The sequence below is a fragment of the Aethina tumida genome, chromosome 2 (assembly GCF_024364675.1).
Source record: "Aethina tumida isolate Nest 87 chromosome 2, icAetTumi1.1, whole genome shotgun sequence".
Classification (NCBI taxonomy): domain Eukaryota; kingdom Metazoa; phylum Arthropoda; class Insecta; order Coleoptera; family Nitidulidae; genus Aethina; species Aethina tumida.
In genome coordinates, this window is record NC_065436.1 from 37257303 (window position 1) to 37277592 (window position 20290).

The 20290-nt window shown below is 31.1% G+C and overlaps 1 protein-coding gene across 3 annotated transcripts in view; it reads right to left on the reverse strand.

The window, feature by feature from the left end:
* Nucleotides 1-3067: 3067 nt before the first annotated feature.
* LOC109599021 (pleiotrophin) overlaps nucleotides 3068-20290 on the reverse strand; it is a 59757-nt gene continuing 42534 nt past the window's right edge. For 2 of the 3 annotated variants that reach the window (XM_020014952.2, XM_020014954.2), the window contains exons 3-5: nucleotides 12018-12155; nucleotides 7302-7460; nucleotides 3068-3859 (exon numbers count right to left, since the gene is read on the reverse strand). In XM_020014952.2, the coding sequence (XP_019870511.1) occupies nucleotides 3837-3859; nucleotides 7302-7460; nucleotides 12018-12155 (320 nt within the window). In that variant the 3' untranslated portion in view covers nucleotides 3068-3836. The remainder of the gene's footprint in view (nucleotides 3860-7301; nucleotides 7461-12017; nucleotides 12156-20290) is intronic. The other variant, XM_020014955.2, reaches the window with a different exon arrangement.

Genomic DNA, 20290 nt, shown 5'->3' on the forward strand with positions numbered 1-20290 from the left:
TAAGTATTTATTTCTTCTGTCACTATCATACAATTTTCTATGCAAGATGGAAACGTAACTTAGAATACCATATGTCTCTTTTATTTAACAATATAGGTACTGTTATATTACAGAAAGCACTAGTTCAACATATTTTTTCCTTTGTAATAATTGATTCGATTTGGTATAAATGAATTTTTAAATTATTATTGCTATGACCGTTTTATATTAATGTGTTTGCATAAGTAATTTCTTAATCTCTATTTACAATTCTGCCCAACAATAAATTTCCCATTAAGATTTCTATAGGCTAAATAAAGTAATTGTAAACTTACCTGGAAGTATTAATGCTGAATATTATTTCAGCTACAGTCGACTCTCGTTAATTCAAAACTCGAGTGTTTAAAATATCAAATGGTTCGAAATTTAAGAGAGAAAAGATATAAAACTTATCGAGTGTTCATAATCAATTATTGTTTATTAACTGCTATCCTTTAAGAATGTCGATTTCACTCCTTTGAAACATCGCGGTTTCATTGCTTTTCCTATCACCAAGGGTTTAAGTGTTTCCGATCCGTCCATATTTTCATCAAGTAAAACTATCAATCTTTCTTTACTATGTTTTACCCCATGGCAATTTTCATCTTTAAAAGTAAACGTCTTGTCCGGTAAACAATTGAAAAATAGGCCAGTTTCATCAGTATTAAATATGTCTCGGGCATCATAGTTTTCAAAGTTTTCAATTTACCATGCCAATCTAAGCAAACTGCATCATTAACTCTTTCCCCACAAACTTTTTTAAACACAATTCCATTTCTTTTTTTGAAATTTGACGCGAACTCTTTTGCTTTTTCCTTTAACAAGTTTTCGCTAATAGACACTTTTTGTCATCTACACTGTCTTAACCAAATGACTAGGTTTTCTCCCAGACGAGGAAATTCACCTTTATTAGTTCTTTTCCGTACTCCAGCAGTTTGAGCAACATAATTTTTTTCCTTGTGCTTTATTATGGTGAGAGTACTCAGAGGAATCTAAAATTAGGCTAAATAAACCAATTCGTGAAGAAGTGTATGTCAAACTAATCATTACAAAAACAAAGGGTGTTGCACGATGATACACGTTTTAACTTGTTTCGTTTTTTCTCTCTGCAACTTTGAATTGCCGATGAGTTCCAATTAATGAGTCGTTTTGTTACGTAGGGATGATTTTTTCATTCGAATTAGCAAGTGCATAAATATGAATTGATTTAGTTATTTATAAAGAGATTTTCTAGGGAACTCGTGATAATTTTGAATTATAGAAGGTACAAATTATCAAAGATTTCAATTAACAAGAGTCGACTGTATATCATAAAGAACCAACATACGAGGGTGATTCGTTAAATACGCAAGAGCAATATACTATCGTGTCGGCTACTTGAACGTGTGTAGAAGGGGGCGTGCCCACTGAGCTATGAACTGCTGCCCCCTTCACCGTATTCTCCAGATTTGGCCCCGTGCGACTTCTTTTTGTTTCCAAACTTGAAAAAGTCACTTTAAATTTGAATGAGGAAGCTCATCGCCGTCACGGAAGTCTACTTTGCAGGTTTCGAGAAAACGTATTTTTCAAACGGATTAAGGAGCATCGCTGGGTTAAGTGTATCGGACTAAAAGGATATTAAAATATATTAAAGAATTAATCGCCACTTTTCAAAAATTTTTGTTTGTTTTTTGTAAGCTAAGTACTTATCGGATCACCCTTGTAAATATGTTCATGGGTATCAGCCTAGGCAACCCCCATTACTCACACATAAAATTTATTTGTAAGTTGTCTAACCTGAGGCTACTGGGGGAAATTTCTATTCGCTGATTGTTACTTTATAAATCAAAATCTAATAGCTTTAAATGTGTATTTTAAAGTTATTATTGTTATTTAATGTGACCGTGCATTAGACATATAAGGTAAATATTTTAAATCATAAATCTCATTAAAAACGATCGTTCTATTAAATGAAAATTATAGTTATTACATATAAAACAAAAAAGTTGAAGTAACATATTTTAGAAAGAATTGATTGAGACAACTGATTTGAGAATATTTTCTTTTTGTTATTTCATTTGAATACCGATTAGCAATTTTTATTTTTATATATTTTATAAATATTTTTAAATATATCTTTAATTTCTTTTGTAATACTAAATTTTCTATTAAAGTTTATGTGCAGAATAAAAACAATGTGCAAAAAATAGAGGATATTGAAATTTCACTACTTTAATTGACTACTTTTTTTCTTGTTTAATATAAAACGAATTTATATGGCCAGGGTTTCAAGTCTATTATTTTTCAGATATATGTTGTGTATTTACCACACAATAGAAAAATTCAAAATAATTTCTTATTATTGGTAAACATGAACATTGTCAACTTCATTTCCGAGGAGGTAGGGGCGGAATTTCAGTTTTTAGATCAGAGTACACGAAATGTTCTTAACTTGATGAGGGAAATTTCACACCTTCCTTTACCATCAATGTCACCCGATCTATATCCCTTCGAACACATGTGAAATGTTGTTCAAAAGGCGTCAGATACTCACGAATCGGCTTCTCTCAAGATATGATTGACAACTTATTACGAAGCATGCCTTATTGTATTCAAGCTGTTGAGGAAGCTAGAGGTGGCCCTACAAGATATTGAACCGTTTTTCAAAATTTTTCATTTAGCAATTAAATTTACCTTAATTTTTTGTTAATCTTTTATGGTGAGTTATATTTTATTTGTGTAAATATAAACGTACTTTGAGAATACACATATGAAACTTTTTAAACTTTCCTCCTTTTAACCGATATCCTCTATTTTTTTACCGTCAGTTTATTTTACTGAGAATGTTAAGGATGTAAATATTTCAAATCGTATCATTTTGTTTGAATTAATATTTTGAACTCCTTATATACAAGAAACCAGTCAGCAATATCGTTATAAGAAATGAAATTGACAATAAATTATGCTTAATAGTATCAAGTTAGGTAACTCATACTAATAGAACAAAATGTATTTAATATATGCATTAATTTATAAATAATAATTAATTTTTAAATAAAACGAAAATCGGTTTAATGTTAATGACTTTATTGTTTTGTCTGAATGTGATCAAGTACAATGATATATGATTAGGTAAGTCCACGTCCACATTTATAGTTTAAGTAAAAAATATGATTAAAAAATTAAAAACGATCGTTACATTTAAGATTAAAACGTATCAAATGAAAATTATAATTATTACACACATATATTTTTCGATGATTATTCTATTGTACAATCTACAACAACATCTATACATTTTCTTTTTGGAAACCATGAAAATTACACCTTGGGCTTTCTTGACCGCTTGTCGAAGACACTGTCATTGTACAAACGGTTAATCCTTCAAATATTCATGAAGGAGCGAATTTACATTTTTGAGGGACCCTCAGTGAAATTTCCATCGTAAGATAATGAAAGGGTGGTCAAGTTTCCTTTAATAGGGGGTAAGTTTCTTGTTTGAGGGGGTCTGTTTTAGGTTTTAGTTCAAATTGGCAGTGGCCCACATGGTTCGTTTCTTACTGACAAATGTCGCAATACAATTGTAATTCAGCTCAATCAATTACTATTATTCTAATTTCATCGATCACAACCTCGATTTTATTTCAAATTTTTACCATTATTTCAGTTGCGTTTGACGTTTGTCTGTAAGAATGCGTCGAATTTAGATTTTTATTTATTATAATGCTGGGTAAATGTGAAGATGAGTATCTATTATTAAGTTTTCATGAATTACTAGGTATTAGATGAAATATTATTCAAAACGATTTTTATCCTAACGTTGAGTTCTTCTTCTTCCTTTACTGCCTGTTGCGGCGAGCGGCTAAAAATAAACAGAAAACATTAATTAATAATAATACACAGTAATTAATTATATAAGTAAATAGAATATAAACAGCTGAAGTTGATTTCGATTCCAAAATTTGACAGGCGTTCAATTTCAGATTTAATTCAGCCTGAATTCCAAGTTTGATTAAATCCGAAATTCCCAAAAGCAGCAACTTCTGACGATTATCCGTTCCCATTAATTCAATAATCCGTCCCCCACATGTGAATATCCTTTACACGCATCAGGCACATTAACACGATGCGTGTTTGATGTAATTATAATATAAAATTATGTCGGTAAGAAACGAACATTTTGACGGTATTAGTGAAATTTCGCCACATAATACGGTTAGTTGAACCTTTGAAGTCCGGATACAGCTGTTTAATTGGCGACCCTATTAGCGGTCGACTTCAGTTAACTCATTAACTCAGACTTAACTTTAATTATTTCCAACCCCCAAATATGCCTTTGCGAGGCGCGCTTGTTTTATTAAGCGACTGCTTAAACGAGAGGCACGCTTTTATTATTTTTTTTCTCTGGTTAAGAGAAAAAATCCGGTAATTGCACGATAAACACCGCCGTTATGTTTGGGGGGGTGTTTTCTCTAATTAACGGAATCAACCAGATCCGAACTGACGCACATAAATTTATATTAATTGTTGTGTTAATTAAATGGCAGACGAAACAAATATTTTATTAAATCAAAATGCGGCCAATAAATCATGGATTTATTAATTTATTTAAATGGAAATGCTAATAAATGTGATCAAAGGTAAAAGTTGTGAAAATGTTTATTTAAATTTTATTAGTTTTGATTAAATATTGATTTTTGTTGGGCAAACAAATACATAAAAATTAAAATTTTATTATTAAAAATATATCATATGGAAAATGAAACGAGAAAGATTGATTGGAAAATAATATTTATTATGCATTTGCAATTATTTTATTATTTACTGAGAGTTGAATTAAAACAACAATAAATACTAGTAAAGTTGAATTAAAAGGGCCAACAGTGAATCACCTGTGATCGACGTAAAGTGTATTTTCGAATGGATTCACCGACAATGAGACGAATTTCAGCTGACGCTCCGAAAATGGAAGTTTCATTCACTCCGGTTACACAACATCTTAAATTAATTCCCATTCACTGAATAATTCCATCAAATCGACGCGATCCTATCCGATTGGATCGAATTCCGAATTCTACGACTGTCATAAATAACTTGGCCAAAACTCATTCATTCGACAGAAAACGAATTAATTACTACTGTTGGTAGATTCATGGGAATATTAATGGAACTGATTCTATAATTTAATTGTAAATAAACAAGTAGAAAATTGATCGTTTAATATTATACCGCGATGAACGGATAAATTATCGTCAATATAAATCTTATTGAATAGTCGTAGCAGAGAAGTGCTTTTTTGTATACTTATCATTTTTTTTAATATCTATAGTTGTTCGGATTTATTAGTCCGACGTTTGTTGGAATTATTTCCTAACGTTTCGTTGACATTTTCAGAAGTCTGATTTGGTATGTGTCACTTTGACATCTGATTGACATCTAAATGACAACTTAGACAATTGATGTTCTAGAAATTTCATTCTGTTTGTTGGCCGTTCTAATCTGCTAAGCGATTTTGGTGTTTTTGAGCACTGGTGTCCATATATTATCGAGCTTCAATGTTTCTTCTTTTCTGTTGAAGATGTTTCCCTGTTTATGGATTTCAGTTGCTTCCCTAATCATTCTCTTGTGATATACAGTTGTCGTGGCAAGTAATTGTGTATCTTGGAATTTTACCTTATGTTTTCCATCTAACAGTGCATGTTCAGCTACAGCAGACTTGTGTGTTTGTCCTAGGATGCAGTTCCTTTTGTTTTTGACTAGGATGATGGTTAGATACCGATCGCTGTGTGTAGATTTTCGGTAAACTGTATGGTTTAAATGTTCTCCCATTTTTTTAACAAAAAAGGTATTTGGTTCTCCTTTTCCAATTCCATTGTGAATTTGAAAGGTGGAAACGCTTCTAATTTGACTAATTGTTTTTGAATATCCGCTGGTATGGATGATTTCATTATTAGCAGATTGGTGTTTCTTAACTTTCTCTGTGTTGGATCTTTAGCCAGTTATCGATAGCTTTTCGAGTCCAGCAGATCTTCCCTCTTATTTTTGTAATCATCGGATTTTATTATAATTGTTGCATTTCCTTTATCTGCTCGGAGAACTATGATAGTTTTATTCATGTTCAGAGTTCAGATCTCTCCACCTTTTGCAAGTACAGACGTTTCTTCAGATGTCAAAGTATGATCTGTCATGTTTATGACTGTGCGAGATGTATATAAATTTTTCGAATTTCCTTTTTTGTTGTTCGGTCCTTCGTTGAAGCTCATTTTCTATACTTCTATATGTTGTAGAGGTTACTTTATCCCAGTCCGTGTATCTTATCAAAACATAACATCCATACTGTTGTTATACCAACAAGGAAGATTCAACTTAGTCTCAGGTCTGCCAAAGATAGGAGAGACCATCATTGCTCTTGCGTGAAAGTATACATCGGTAACATAAAGGATTAAAAAACACAGACGAAACTGCATTCTAGGACAAACATATAAGTCTGCTATAGCTGAACATGCACTGTTAGATGGAAATTATAAGCTAAAATTCCAAGATACACAATTGCCTGCTCTGACAACTGGATATCACAAGAGAATGATTAGGGAAGCAATTGAAAAGAAGAAGTTTTGAAGGTTGATAACATATGGACACCACTGCTTAAAAACATCAAAATCGTTAAGCAGATTAGAACAGCCAACGAACAGAACGAAATTTCTAGAACATCAACTGTTGTCCAAATCAAACCTCTGAAGATGCTAGCCACTCGTACTAGCGAAACGTTAGGAAATAATTCCAACAAACAAACCAATAAATCCGAACTACTATAGATATGGAAACAGTGGTCACGAAAGCCTCAGCATTTACATTTTTTAAAGATACATTTTATTTAATTTATTAATTGAAATTGAGATTTATGTGGTTATTGTTTTAAAAGGCCATTTAATAAACGAAATATGAAGTTTTAATTATAATAATTCTGCTTGTGTAACTACATGTAATAGAAGAAAAACAGATAAATTACCACCAGCACATTGGCATTAACAGAAATGTGGCAAACTGGGGTCGAATAATTTAATTAAAGACCGCATTACAAATAGTGGTATTCGTTGAATTATCCACTCGATGGTCAATACAACTGCCCGAGCTGCAAATACGGATTATGGCCAGACACTAAATACTGAAACTAGTATTAGGAACTTTCTCACAATTCCCACATCTGCAATTGCCAACCAAATAAATGGAATTATCTCAGAAACTACAGTTTTATGCACACTAAAAAGAAAAGAAGGAAAGGAAACCGAAGGACACTACATTACCTTTACCTTTCGTCGGTTTTGCGCCCTTGGGCTTGCACTTCTTCGTGATCTGTCTGTTTTGCTCGCAGGACGCGTCGCTGTTCGGCTTCAACTTGTCGTTCCTCGTCATCTGACTTTGGGCGTTGCACTCGCCCCACGCTCCCTTCTCGTATCGACACGCTGCAACGACAAAGCAAAAATGAATCACAGATGATTTATTCATCAAGAAACGTTTCGTCACATTGACCAAATTCCCAAAAGTCGAAACACGAGCCGAGGGAAAAGGTAAATAGCTCGCAACCACGTATTTTACATATTATTGGAATGAAATTTGACGTTGTGCACGGCAAATTTGACGACGTAATACGAATTTAACGACCCTTGAATTTCGCCATCGGCGCACGAGGAAAATTGCGCGCCGGAATGCTTCTTTGATACCTGTCTGCGATATAAATTTAATTTTAATATTGTCATCACCGATTCCAATTTCGCTTTATTCAATTATACACTCGCTCACTACGTTTTTTGCCACGTTGCGACGGTTTCGTCAATCGTAACTTCGTTTTCGATTTCGAATTGCGTTCTTCATTACACAAGAAATGACTGATGCATTTTTCCATTTTGCCTCTCCGATGTTAATAAACACGAGCACTAGTTTAGTGCACAAAATTATTATTTAATAAACAATAAAAATCGATTATCGTTTTATCAGGTGTGAATTTTATGAAAATATCTGTAGTGGCTTATCTAAATTGGGTTGTACAGCGGCGGGATCATTCATCTTTGAAAGTGCCAGATTATAATGCCCGTAATAAAAGTCCCGAATAAATAGGCTCCAACGTATTATACGCACGAACTCTTTTTTTACCTCGCATATGAAAATTGATGTTTCCAAGCTTTTCTGGACGTGCCTAAAATGTATATTTAATATACCAAGGAAAATTTAATATGTTTTAGATTAATCTTCCTTTCTTTTTTTTCTCTCTCTCTCTCCCTCTCTTCTTGTTCTTGATAAACACGAAAAATGATAGAAAACTTTAAAATCATCCGGGAATGGAATTTAATATTTAATTACGGTAGTAGTAGGACAAACATATTTACATTTTATGTGCCATAAATATGGATCAACTTTATTAAAGACTTGGGGGGGAAATCGAGATTCCCGATCCTGAGATGTTTAGAAACTTCCCTTAACTTTTGATGAATGCCTCCTACTAATTTACTTGCTTTTTAATCAAAATCTTTTAATTAATTACTCACACAACACGTGCAAACTACTTATTACTTTTTCAGTCGACGTCAAAGATAAAACAAATCTCAACTAGTTAAAACTTAAATTTTTGCTTAAAAACAATTTATAGAAAATAATGTGCTTCCGATCCACCACCATAAAAACATTGAAATTTGATCTCTTTGTTATTGTTCTTCGGTACAAAGGTTCATTTTATCATATCATTGAAAATCCAATATTCCTTAACTGCTTTTTCTCACTTTGTAACGCAACTTTTGCCCATTTTCCGTCGTAACAAGTGAAATAAATTTCTAGTGCGGCGCATCCGAACGATTTTAAATAATTCTAACCGCCGTTCGAGTCGCATATTTCATAATCAAACGAGTATCAATATTTATGAATCGAATTCATTATAATAGAATATAATGTCAAAGCCATTTAATTTATTGTGGACCCGGGGGTAATATAAAACGAACGTTAATCACACAAAAACGTTCATCCCGGTCTGGATGCAATATACCTAGTCCCGAATCGATAGTCCGATTCGTAACAAAGTTATAACAGAATTAGAAGGCATAAAAAGGCCGAGTGCGCTGCCATCACGTCCTTAAAATTGAATCGCCATAAATTTTACGAATTAATCAAGCCCCTCGTTCCCGGTTTTCGCTTTTATTTTTATTTCGCACTCGAACCCTTTTGTCACTCGAATTAACTTTCATTTTTACAAAAACCGTTTCGAATCGTTTGATTATTTGAGTATTTTTCTCTTAAATTCTTAAAAAAGTAAATTGAGGCTCAACGTTTTTGACATTGTGTTGTAAAACGGCTTCAAGGAAATGAAAACCCGAGCCGATTTAATGAGAAGAAATGAAAACGCCGAGTAAACTTTTGTGAAATATTTAAAAGTGGAATTATCATTAATTTTCTTAATTAACTGAATGTCTCAGGTATTTAATTAGGTTTCGTGGAACTTGAAAAATAACGGGGCAGAATTCGGGTTTGAATTTCCATTAAATGGTTTTTCCCTCATCCAACTTCGATGATCGTTAATCTTAATTAGTTGCCTTTTAATTCTGTTTACATTTTCTGCTAATTAATGCACTTTGTCTTTGTTTTTTTGTTGCGATGAATTTATTTTAGTAAAGTGGATTTAGCTGAGAATAAAATTCGAGTTGGTATTAAAATAATAACTCCCCCAGTTTAATTTAACATAATAAAGTTTGGCGAGTAAAGTTATTACTTTGATATAGGCACCTAACGTAGCATGCGGTGTCGATGTAAAGTTTTCCATTTCCTGGGAAATTTATTAGACTCAAACTTGACACAGTTCATATTAAATTCAACCAATTTTCCGAAACTGTTACTGGTTTTTGTGTCGAATTTTCTTAACCAATTCATACGAATAATTAACCTGCGGTTTGTGTAAAATCAAATTAAACTCCCACACCATTAAATGTGAAGTTATCAAGACAAGTAAATGGATCCAACAACATTAGCCAGCTTAACTGTTCCAGTTATTCAGGTTCGAAAATGAACTCGTGAGATGGTTCACTCCCCATTTGTCACTTAGGGAAAAGAGCAAAGAACAATTTCTAAACATGCAAGCCCACAAAAGAGTGGATGCAGGGAAATGTGTTAGAGAAACTTTCGAACGTGCATTAGAGCAAATGGTGCGGAAGCTGTCGATATAACATGGGAATTGCTAGTTACGCGGAACAAAGTGTGCTACTTGTTTAAGAACAACAATTTATCCAAAAATCGATCCAAACAGTCGTTTGTTCTTCCAGCACAAATTTAAAACAATATTTTCATAATAATAATGAAGAATGGGATGCAAATGAATGAAACGAGGGTAAAAAAGGGGGTGTAAAATGCGAATTGAAAATTCAATCAGCCACCACCTATGTGTCTTCGTTAACATATTTAATTTCCTATCAGTTTTTGAGTACGGTTAAGTGGAAATTTATGGATGTAATCCACAGCAAAAGCCATTTTCATTAATTTTTCGCCTGATCCCCCGCGGATTATACGGGAAAATTGAAATTGGCCAAGTTTCTTTCTTTACCTACCGAAAAACCAGTTCAATTAAAGTCTCGTTTTTTCCTTTTCATCGATCAAATTTTCAATGTTTGATGATGTATTTTAATCAAAACAACATTAATTCGTATTTATTAATTGAAATCAGCATGATAATGTAATTAGTTTTCGGCTGAAAGTACGGAACGTTAAATTAAATGTTAACGAAACGGAAAATTAATTATAATTATGAAATTGAAATTATTTATGTAAAACTGCAATTTATATTAAAACATTCAAGTGGTAACTACACAGTTTTATAATTTTATTCAGTTTATTAATTATCTCAGTTAATTACAATTGTTATTCAAGTTCGCCAATTTTAAGTTTATATTAGAAAAATTTTGCTGTTGTGAAACTTTTATTTTTAATCTGAAAATATTAAAACCAACGGGATAGTTTGTTAATGAGAAAAGTTTCAAATAATCCATTATGAGTTCATAAAACTTAATTTGATAAAAATAACTTGGAGGAATGTATACCTATTTAAGGGAAAATCCCACTTTTTCCAGAAATATAAAACTTTAATATTCAAATATATGTTATATTTTCTTTTGTCGATCGTATTAAATTTAGGTGAACTTAATTAACAGCAACAAGCAAAAAATCCGAAATAAAAATTCCTCTATTTTCCGACAATAATAAAACCATCGTGACGAATGGAATGTTGAGTAAATTAAAATGTTTTTACACACCCCAACATTTTTTATAAAATTAGCGAGATTCATAAAATGTTATGGGTTTTTAGAATTCGGTGCCACAATTTATGATAATTAAACGAATTTAAATTTAATTTTTGACTTCGTTTAATTTTCGGAGAAAGCCTGGTACATGTTTATCTATTAGAGATTAAAGTTTGGACATTTTCCTCTAAAAGTTGTCTGAAGAGACGTGCCCGAGAAGGCAAGACGGGCATGGAAATAAACTAAGACCAAGACACCGAAGTTAATCAACTCGGAATGCCGGACAAGGAACTTTAATTATTTCTCCATGCTGCTTCGGCATTAATTGAAAATATATTGCGACACTTTGAAAACAAACCCGACTCGAAATTGAAATTGTTTCCGTGTTTGTTCACTCGCGGCTCAATCTTGCCCGATTTACATTCACTCATTCGCTCGCTGTTAATTCCGAAACTTTTCGTAACGCCAACTCAATTTTAAACGGATGAACTTGATTAGACGATTTCTTTTCGGATGTGGAGTGTCAAAAGTGAACGTGAATGGGAATATCATCTTCCAGAGTCAAGTCGTGTTTGCTTTTTATTAGATAACACCGTATAAATTCATCCGGAGAATCGAGCCGTTCGAGGTAATGGGAAAAAATAACAACCTCGTTATTTTTCCGCACCATCTACCACCACACTTAAGACGTGTTGTCGTCCGACATTTCGCTCGTGGAATACTAAACTCGAATTAGCCGTTTGTTACCTTTCTTGCATTTCTTCTGTATGGTCTTGGTGGATTCGCACGTCGTCTGGTTGCCCTTCTTGAGGGTGAGCGTCCTCGATCTCTGGTTGGTCTTGGGGTCGCACTCAGACCATGCTCCCTTGCCGTATCTGCATTCCTCTGCGAACAGAAAACAAATTCAGAACAGCTAATACATTAAACAAGACAAAGTTATCAGTGCAAGAGTAAAATCTGGCGGTGGCAATCGCGAATGGCAAGAGCGGCGTGGAAATGGCGGCGGTGATTCGTTGAGCGTGAAGATTGTGTTGTAAGGGGGGTCCTAAAGAGCGCCAGAGCAATAACTTCCAAATAAATAACGACTAACCAGATGCTGGAGTTTGTGTGATGTGTTGGAGGGTTTGCGGTCTGTTTTTCTCTACACTGTGTCTCTGAGAAAATACTCTTTTTCAGTCGAGGCGAATCTGACTGAGCGACCTTGGTTTTATTAATTGTCTGTTAACGTTTTTTACTGCTGTATTTCTGAAAGATTCAAGTCTAAAAATAGTATGCCGCCTAATTAAATTTTCAAGAGCTAAATTTTAATTTCATGTAATGTTTATTGGAATGTTTTTATCTTGAGATATAGCAATATTATTATTGTTTTTCATATGATATTTTTTAAACGTCTATGTTCTAATTCAAATAAAGTTTTGTTGAATGATTTAATTTTTTTCTGTAACAGTTTCAATCGATTTTAATATAAATAATATATAATATATATATTATTTTTTGATTTAGATTAAAGGCTTAAATTAAATAAAATAGTGCTTTTCATTCTCAAGTTTGAATAATAATTATTTTTGATATTAATGTTTTAAGTACTGTAAGTCAAATTACAATAAAATAGTGTATCAAATGTTAAAAATAACGTTGATATTATTGTTATATTAATAAATATAAAAAACAATTTTGGTAGTAATATATGATGTGAACTATAGCAAATAGATGAAGGAATTTTTGGTATTAATTATTAATTTTTATTATATTTTTGTTTATAGGATATCAAATGTTAATTTATATATATATATATATATATATATATATATATATATATATACCGTACGAAAAATGCTCTTCGTGTCTGGATGTTGTAAGAGATGGATGCACGACAAAGAGAGAAAAGTTTTGCCCGGTAGTAAGAATCCCTACTCTCAGAGACAATGCGCCGTGCTGGTGCGCGCCGGCGCACAATGTAAATTAATCTTTGCGAATGCATTTAGTAACTCTCCGTATGCGTAGGGATGTAGTTCGAGTTCTTCGGATGCTCCATTTAAATTCCGTAACTTTGTATAATTTTCAATCTGTAAATTGAAATATTTTTTGAGGGTATATCAAAAACAAAAATAAGTATTCTAAAAATAAACTACTTTTTTCAAAATAAAAATGTATCCCAAAAATTAAATAAAATATACTAAAAACAACGTCTGCGGAGACGAACCGCATGCTAAACGCAGCAAACCCAAATGATCCCCTCCAGTCAGTTCGGCCCGCCCACATAATTGCATGTATATCTTTCCTTTTTGTTTACAAAGGGGTATTGATGTTCCGTCTCAATATGCGAGTAGACACGCTCATCATTTTTGATACGGTATATATATATATATATATATATATATATATATATATATATATATATATATAAATTTCTAAATTTTAATTTCATTGGAACGTTATTAAAAATTTTACCTTGGGATATATCATTATTGTTTTTCACATGATATTTTTAAACGTCTATTTTCTAATTCAATTAAAATTTTAATCGATTTTAATATAAATACTACAAATTATTTTTAGATTTAGTTTTTAGGGCTTAAAGTAAATAAAATAGTGCTTTTGTATTCATAAGTTTGAATAATAATTATTTTTTATGTTAAAATTTTTCAGTAAATATAAGTTGAATTACAAAAAAATGTTAAATAACGTTGATGTTATTGTTAAATTAATAAATAGAAAGCAACGATGTTGGTAGTAATATATAATATGGACCATAGTAAATAGATGAAATTTTTAGTATTAATTATTAATTTCCAGAGCTTTAGTCTACGTTGCCAGAATTGTTTCCTAATATCTAAGGTTTTGTTTTTTTGGTATAGTTTAAATGGAAATATCATTTATTGGTTTTGTTTTTGCAAGAATCTCTGCGAATAATTTAATTACGGTGCTTACATAAATTCGTATTGAGATTAGTAGGACTTTGGGCATGAATAATCTAGTAAAGTTGGAGTAACCAACGGACTTGGACTATCGATCGTTTCGTGTTGGTTTGGGGTACGTTAATAAACACTTTAAATTATTACTCTGTGCTGGTTTTACCTCCATAATTTCCAGTTTGACATCCACTAAGCTGTACAAACAGATTGTGTGCACTCGACAAGTTTGGACACCAAATTATCATGCAATCTTTCGACTTTCTTTAGTGAATATCTCCAAAAGATTTTATTACTTCACACCTTGGCATCCAAATTTTCAAACATTTTAAACTTATATCTATATTAAAATGATCTTTTTATATCCCTGACTTAAAGTAGAGCATAAACATTTGGAAAGTAAAACATTTTGTGAATAAAAGGATGTGAGGGATTGATGAAACAGACGAAACAGAATAGACAAAAAGGTCGGGTAAATTGATTCATGGAAATATAAATTATTTCCGGGGCGTTTGTGTTCTTATTGCAGCCAGTTTGGTAATAATCCGTCTTGAGCAAGTGGATGCAATTTGTTTTCGTACAGTCTGAGACAAAGCCATAAATCTTCCGATGCAAACTTCATTTGCAAATGTCTTAATAAAATCCAACGTCGTTCCGATAAATAACGGAAATTTCGCCGAAACTCGCTTATATCCGAATCTGTTGGACTTTAACATTTCTGCTTTATATCACAAACAATTTCTTTGCATTTTGTCGTAAACTGGCAAAATTATAAATCGCCCGTCCCAAATATCCATTCATGAAATTAGGAGAGTGGCGTTTTTCAGTGAACGGATAAATTTGAATGGACCGGATGATGTATGGTGTTAATTAATAAAATTAAATTGTTTTTGATAGTGCAATTACTCACCGAAAAGCGTCTGCGAAAGTTTTCTTTGTCTTTGCGTGGCTCGGGAAAGTTAATTAATAAAACGCCGTTCGGAATCGTTGTCATAAGTTTCCCCGCTGTTTAATAGTTCGTACAAACTTACTGTTTCAATAGATTTTAGAGCGGATACGGTTTACGCTGAACACACATTTTGTTGACCCACCTAAATTCACTCTGTTCCATTTAACGAACGCCGCTTCGTAAATTGAACATCAGTTGTGAAATGATTGTCCATTACTTTATTTCATTTTCAACAATCGCTCGTCAATACAAGCGCACAAACCGGACAAAGAAAAACCTTCTTCGAAGACGTCAAATCGATACGGAAATCTGACATGTCCACTTCGAAAACCGAAAACTTTTTAAACTGTCCGACAAAATTTATATCGGCGTGGTCATTCGAAAACGTTGTTTTTGCATTACCCGATACATTTGCCAAGACGGCTGAATTATTAAACCGAACCGAACGGCTTGTAAACTTTTTCGGCATGAATGATGAATGGACACGTCTCCATCGGATTCATGGTTAAGTAATTTTCCGCGTGTGTAAAACTTTTACGACGGCAAACTTCATGATGGCACATTTGCAGGTGTGTAAAGTTGCCCACCAAAAATCCCTTAATTGTACGTTGCATTTTGCATCAATCGGAAGATGCGGAATAATTAACGACGACATGATTCCATTGTTATCACACGTTCATGTTTCATGTCGGAGCCTCGCAGAAATTTATCCCAGCGGCGTCGACGAAACAATCGCTGCTCCTTGATTGATTGACGAAATTATTGCGGAACGAACTTCGACACAACAAGACTGCTAAAATTGCGGAAATTTATTTGTAAAGGAAAAATGAAATACACACATATACGTCAAAATTAATTGGATTCGTTGCGTCGGACACACAAATGAGTGTGTTAATAAATAACTAGAACACAATTTGGTTGAATGTTACATTTCGGTTATAAATTAGATTATAAACATACGGAATTGTTAATAATTTATTTTCGTACCAAATAGATTACATATTTGTTCGGGAAACACGAAAAAATAAAGTTTGGCATTACGTGCTGTTTTCAAACCGAATCGAACACTCCGATGTTTGCATTAATAATTTTGTGTAAATAATTTACCGTTGTAAAATATGTATGTGCATTTGTTTCTATTGTGTTTTTCTATTCTAAAATATTCAATATTAAATATGTTAAATTTGGGAGGAGTGAAACAATTGCTGCTTATTTGATTTAGATTTTTTATGATTGCAAAGTAGTTGTATTGAACCAAAAGCCAAACTAAATATTTTTCATTCAACATTAATTAGAATTTATTAATGTTGTTAGATTTTATGGCATTTGTTTTACGTTGATCAGATCAAATATTAAATTATTATACCATACATGAATAAATTGGGAAATAAATGATTCAAATAAAAAATAGAGCATTAACAGATGTAACTTATCTTTTATTGAGTATATTTATTGGCCTTTAATGTTATTATTATTATTATTATTATTACATTATATTATTTTGTAGCTTCTGAAAAGTTACAATTAAACAAAACTTAAGCATAATAATCAAAATGAGGAATAATTATTGCTTTATAAATTAATATCCTCTAATATTGAAAACCATTCTCTTAAATAAATAAATCTGTTGAATGAATAAGACTTCAAAAATGTTCCTTGTGGAACACCAATTTCATTTATTAATTTGAATAAAACAAATTTTAAGTTTGACTTTTTGATATCGGTTTGTTAAGTCATTTTAAAATTCAAATTTAATTCCACCAAAGCCACCCCTATTCAACTTATGTAACAATAATTTTGTCTAACATTTCAAAAGTTCTTTTAAATACAATGAAAATTGATAATATAATTTTATTATTTTTTATACAACTAAATCGGGAGTATCTTTTATGAAAACCAATTTGATTATTTTCAATTACGTAATTTTTGTCATAATATTTGATAAACTAGTTCTTTTTAATTCTATAAATAAGTTTCAGTACTTTAAGAATAATTATTTGTTTAATATTTATAAAGATTAAGACTTTCAACTTGTCTTTTATTGAGTATATTTAATGGTTTTTAATGTTATCCTCATTATTACATTATATTATTTTGTAGTTTGTGAAATTGATTAATTTATACAAGTTTCAAACAAACAAAACTTAAGCATAATAATCAAAATGAGGAATAAATATTGCTTTATAAATTGATATTTTCATGTTTAGGTTAGGTTTAAATCTAAAATTGTAAGCCATACTTCTAAATAAATAAATCTTTTTGGAAATTATATTTAAAACATAATGATAATCTTAAACATAAATTTAAATGTCTATATTAATACTTTATCAAAGATCCATTTAAAGATTATAAATAATTCCTGATTTACAGTCTCAAACATGTTATTAATATTTACTAACAATATGCAGTATTTTATTGTTTGGATATATTAAATGTATCTTACATATATATATATATATATATATATATATATATATGTGTGTCTTATATATGTTGAACAAATAAGACCCCAACAATGTTCCTTGTAGAACAACAATTTCATTTATTAATTTGGATAAAACACAGTTTTTAAATTTGACTTTTCAATATCGGTTTGTTAAATTATTTATTATTTTAAAACTCAAATTTAAATACAGTTCCACCAAAACCACTCCAATACAACTTTTGTAACAATAATTCTGTCTAACATTTCAAAAGTTCTTTTAAATACGATGAAAATTGATAATATAATTTTATTATTTTTTATACAACTAAATCAGGAATACCTTTTTTGAAAATCACGTTGTTATGATTATTTTCAATTATATTAATTTTGTCACAATATTTGATAAACTATTTCGTTTTAATTCTATAAAAAAGTTCCAGAATAATTATTTGTATTGTAAGCCATTCTCCTAAAAATATAAATCTTTTTGGAAATTATATTTAAAACATAATGATAATCATAAAGAAACAAATTTATACTAGGTCCATTTAAAGATTACAGATAATTCCTGATTTACAGTCTCAAACATATTATCAATATTTACTTGATAATAATATCTTATGTACAGTATTTTATTGTTTGGATATATTAAATATATCTTACAATATCATTTATATGTATGTTGAATAAATAAGACCGTCATACTGTTTCATGTGGAACACCAATTTCATTTATTAATTTGGATGAAACAGTAAATGGTTAAAATTAATTTTTTAGTATTTTGATTTTGCCCCTACTTAAAATAAACAAAATTTGTTACGAATTTTATAAAAAAATTAAGACTTTATTTATTATTTATCTTGTATGGGTGTATTTTATTTAGATTTATTTATAAAAAATTAAATAACATGTTTTTTTTTTAATTGTTCATTCGAGGAAATTGCCAATATAATTTTATTATTTTTTATGCAACTAAATCAGGAGTATCTTTTATGAAAACCACTTTGATTATTTTCAAATAATTTTTTTTTTTCAAATATAACATATGTAGTTCTATAATAATAGTATTCTAGTTTTATGGAAATTTCTTAGTTGTTTATATAATTCTTAATCTTCTTTTTTCATAAAAATAACTTTTATATCTAATAATATAATAATCTTTAGTAAGTTTCAAAGACTTATCATCATCCATTTTTCCATTTATTCTCAACGAGAATATTTATTCTGCGTAAAATCATCATTTAAAAATTCAATCAATTAGATTTTTATCGGGACACAATCATGACAAACTTGGATAATTTCTTGAATAATACAAAAAGTGTGGGTGCCTTCAAAATCGGGGCGAGACCATTAAAATCATTTTACTTGAAATTATATTAGGTAGGCCCGAAATTGATATTAAGCGAATCGACATGAAATGTTATTTTAGGAAATTGAAAATTCGGAGGGTTCCCTTTAATATGATTCGGATTCGATTTCAGAAATATTACTTCGGCAAGGAAATACATAAATTTGGACAACCATAAAAATTGACTCTCATCAACATCACATTTGTATTAATAAAATCGTATCTGTGCGTTTTGTTGCATAAAAAACGCATCAATGTTTGTTTGTTTGCATTTTATAAATAGCGGAATTATAAAATCCTTTCCGGACGGTCGGGAGGATAAGCCGTATGAATTTTACAGTAATGGGTTCGTTCAAATTGGCCATAACATCAAAAATTCTATTTCGGTTTACCACCTGCACCGTTGTCCGCCGCTCCGTGCTTTCAGCGTCACCAACTGAATCACGAATTAAATGTCAATAATCTGAACGACCTACCGTTTCAATATTTCAATTTCGACGCTGAATTGTCTCGTCTCGAATAAGGATAATTAATCTCCGTTATTGATTAATTCGATTAAAACGGGAGTAAACATTTAATGAACAACCAATAAAGCTTAATTTTGTCGCCAGAACGTAAAAAATATAATAAAAGCGCACTTAATCATTCCCTATTTTGTTGATTATCCTTTAATTCCCTTCCTCCAAAGGAAATAACCCAAACAAATTGATCGATCAATCAACATCACGTTTTTTTTGTGTTAGACATCGAAGTGGATACAGACGTAACACAATTTGAAAATATGACGTGTCTATCGATTTGACCGAAAGTTGTAGTTGAGCAAAACCGATATTGAAACCAAAGTTTAAGAAGAAATTTGTTTTCGTTTGTGCTCCAATGGAAGTTTGGAACATGAAAATTGTATTATTCTTGGCCGGGAACTCGGATAACATTGTAAAGAGTGAGGCGATTCTTTTTCTAACTGGTACGTGAAAATGTCAGTGTGTAGTTAAAAGTTACAAATTTAAATGTGCACATTCTTTGGTAACGCAACGACTGTGAAATTTCCATCAAAAGCGAATTATTTTATTTTACACAGCAGACAAATGAACGGTTATATTCGAGATGAAAATAATTAATTGGATGCAACTTTTTAATTTGGCGCTTGAATAATTACAAAATTCCGTTTGGTTTTCACCGGAATCAAAATCCATTCCATTTAACATTTCCATTAGTACTTAACGAGTGCATTCGATTTTTGAACGAACACAAAGTAAACTAATTTTCCCGTTAGTCACTTTTCAACCATCTGTTGCCACATCAAATGTTCATATTTAAATTTGTTTTGTTTAATCAGTTGATGTTATTTTCAGTTTCATCAAGTGCAAAATAAATACATGTTTAAAA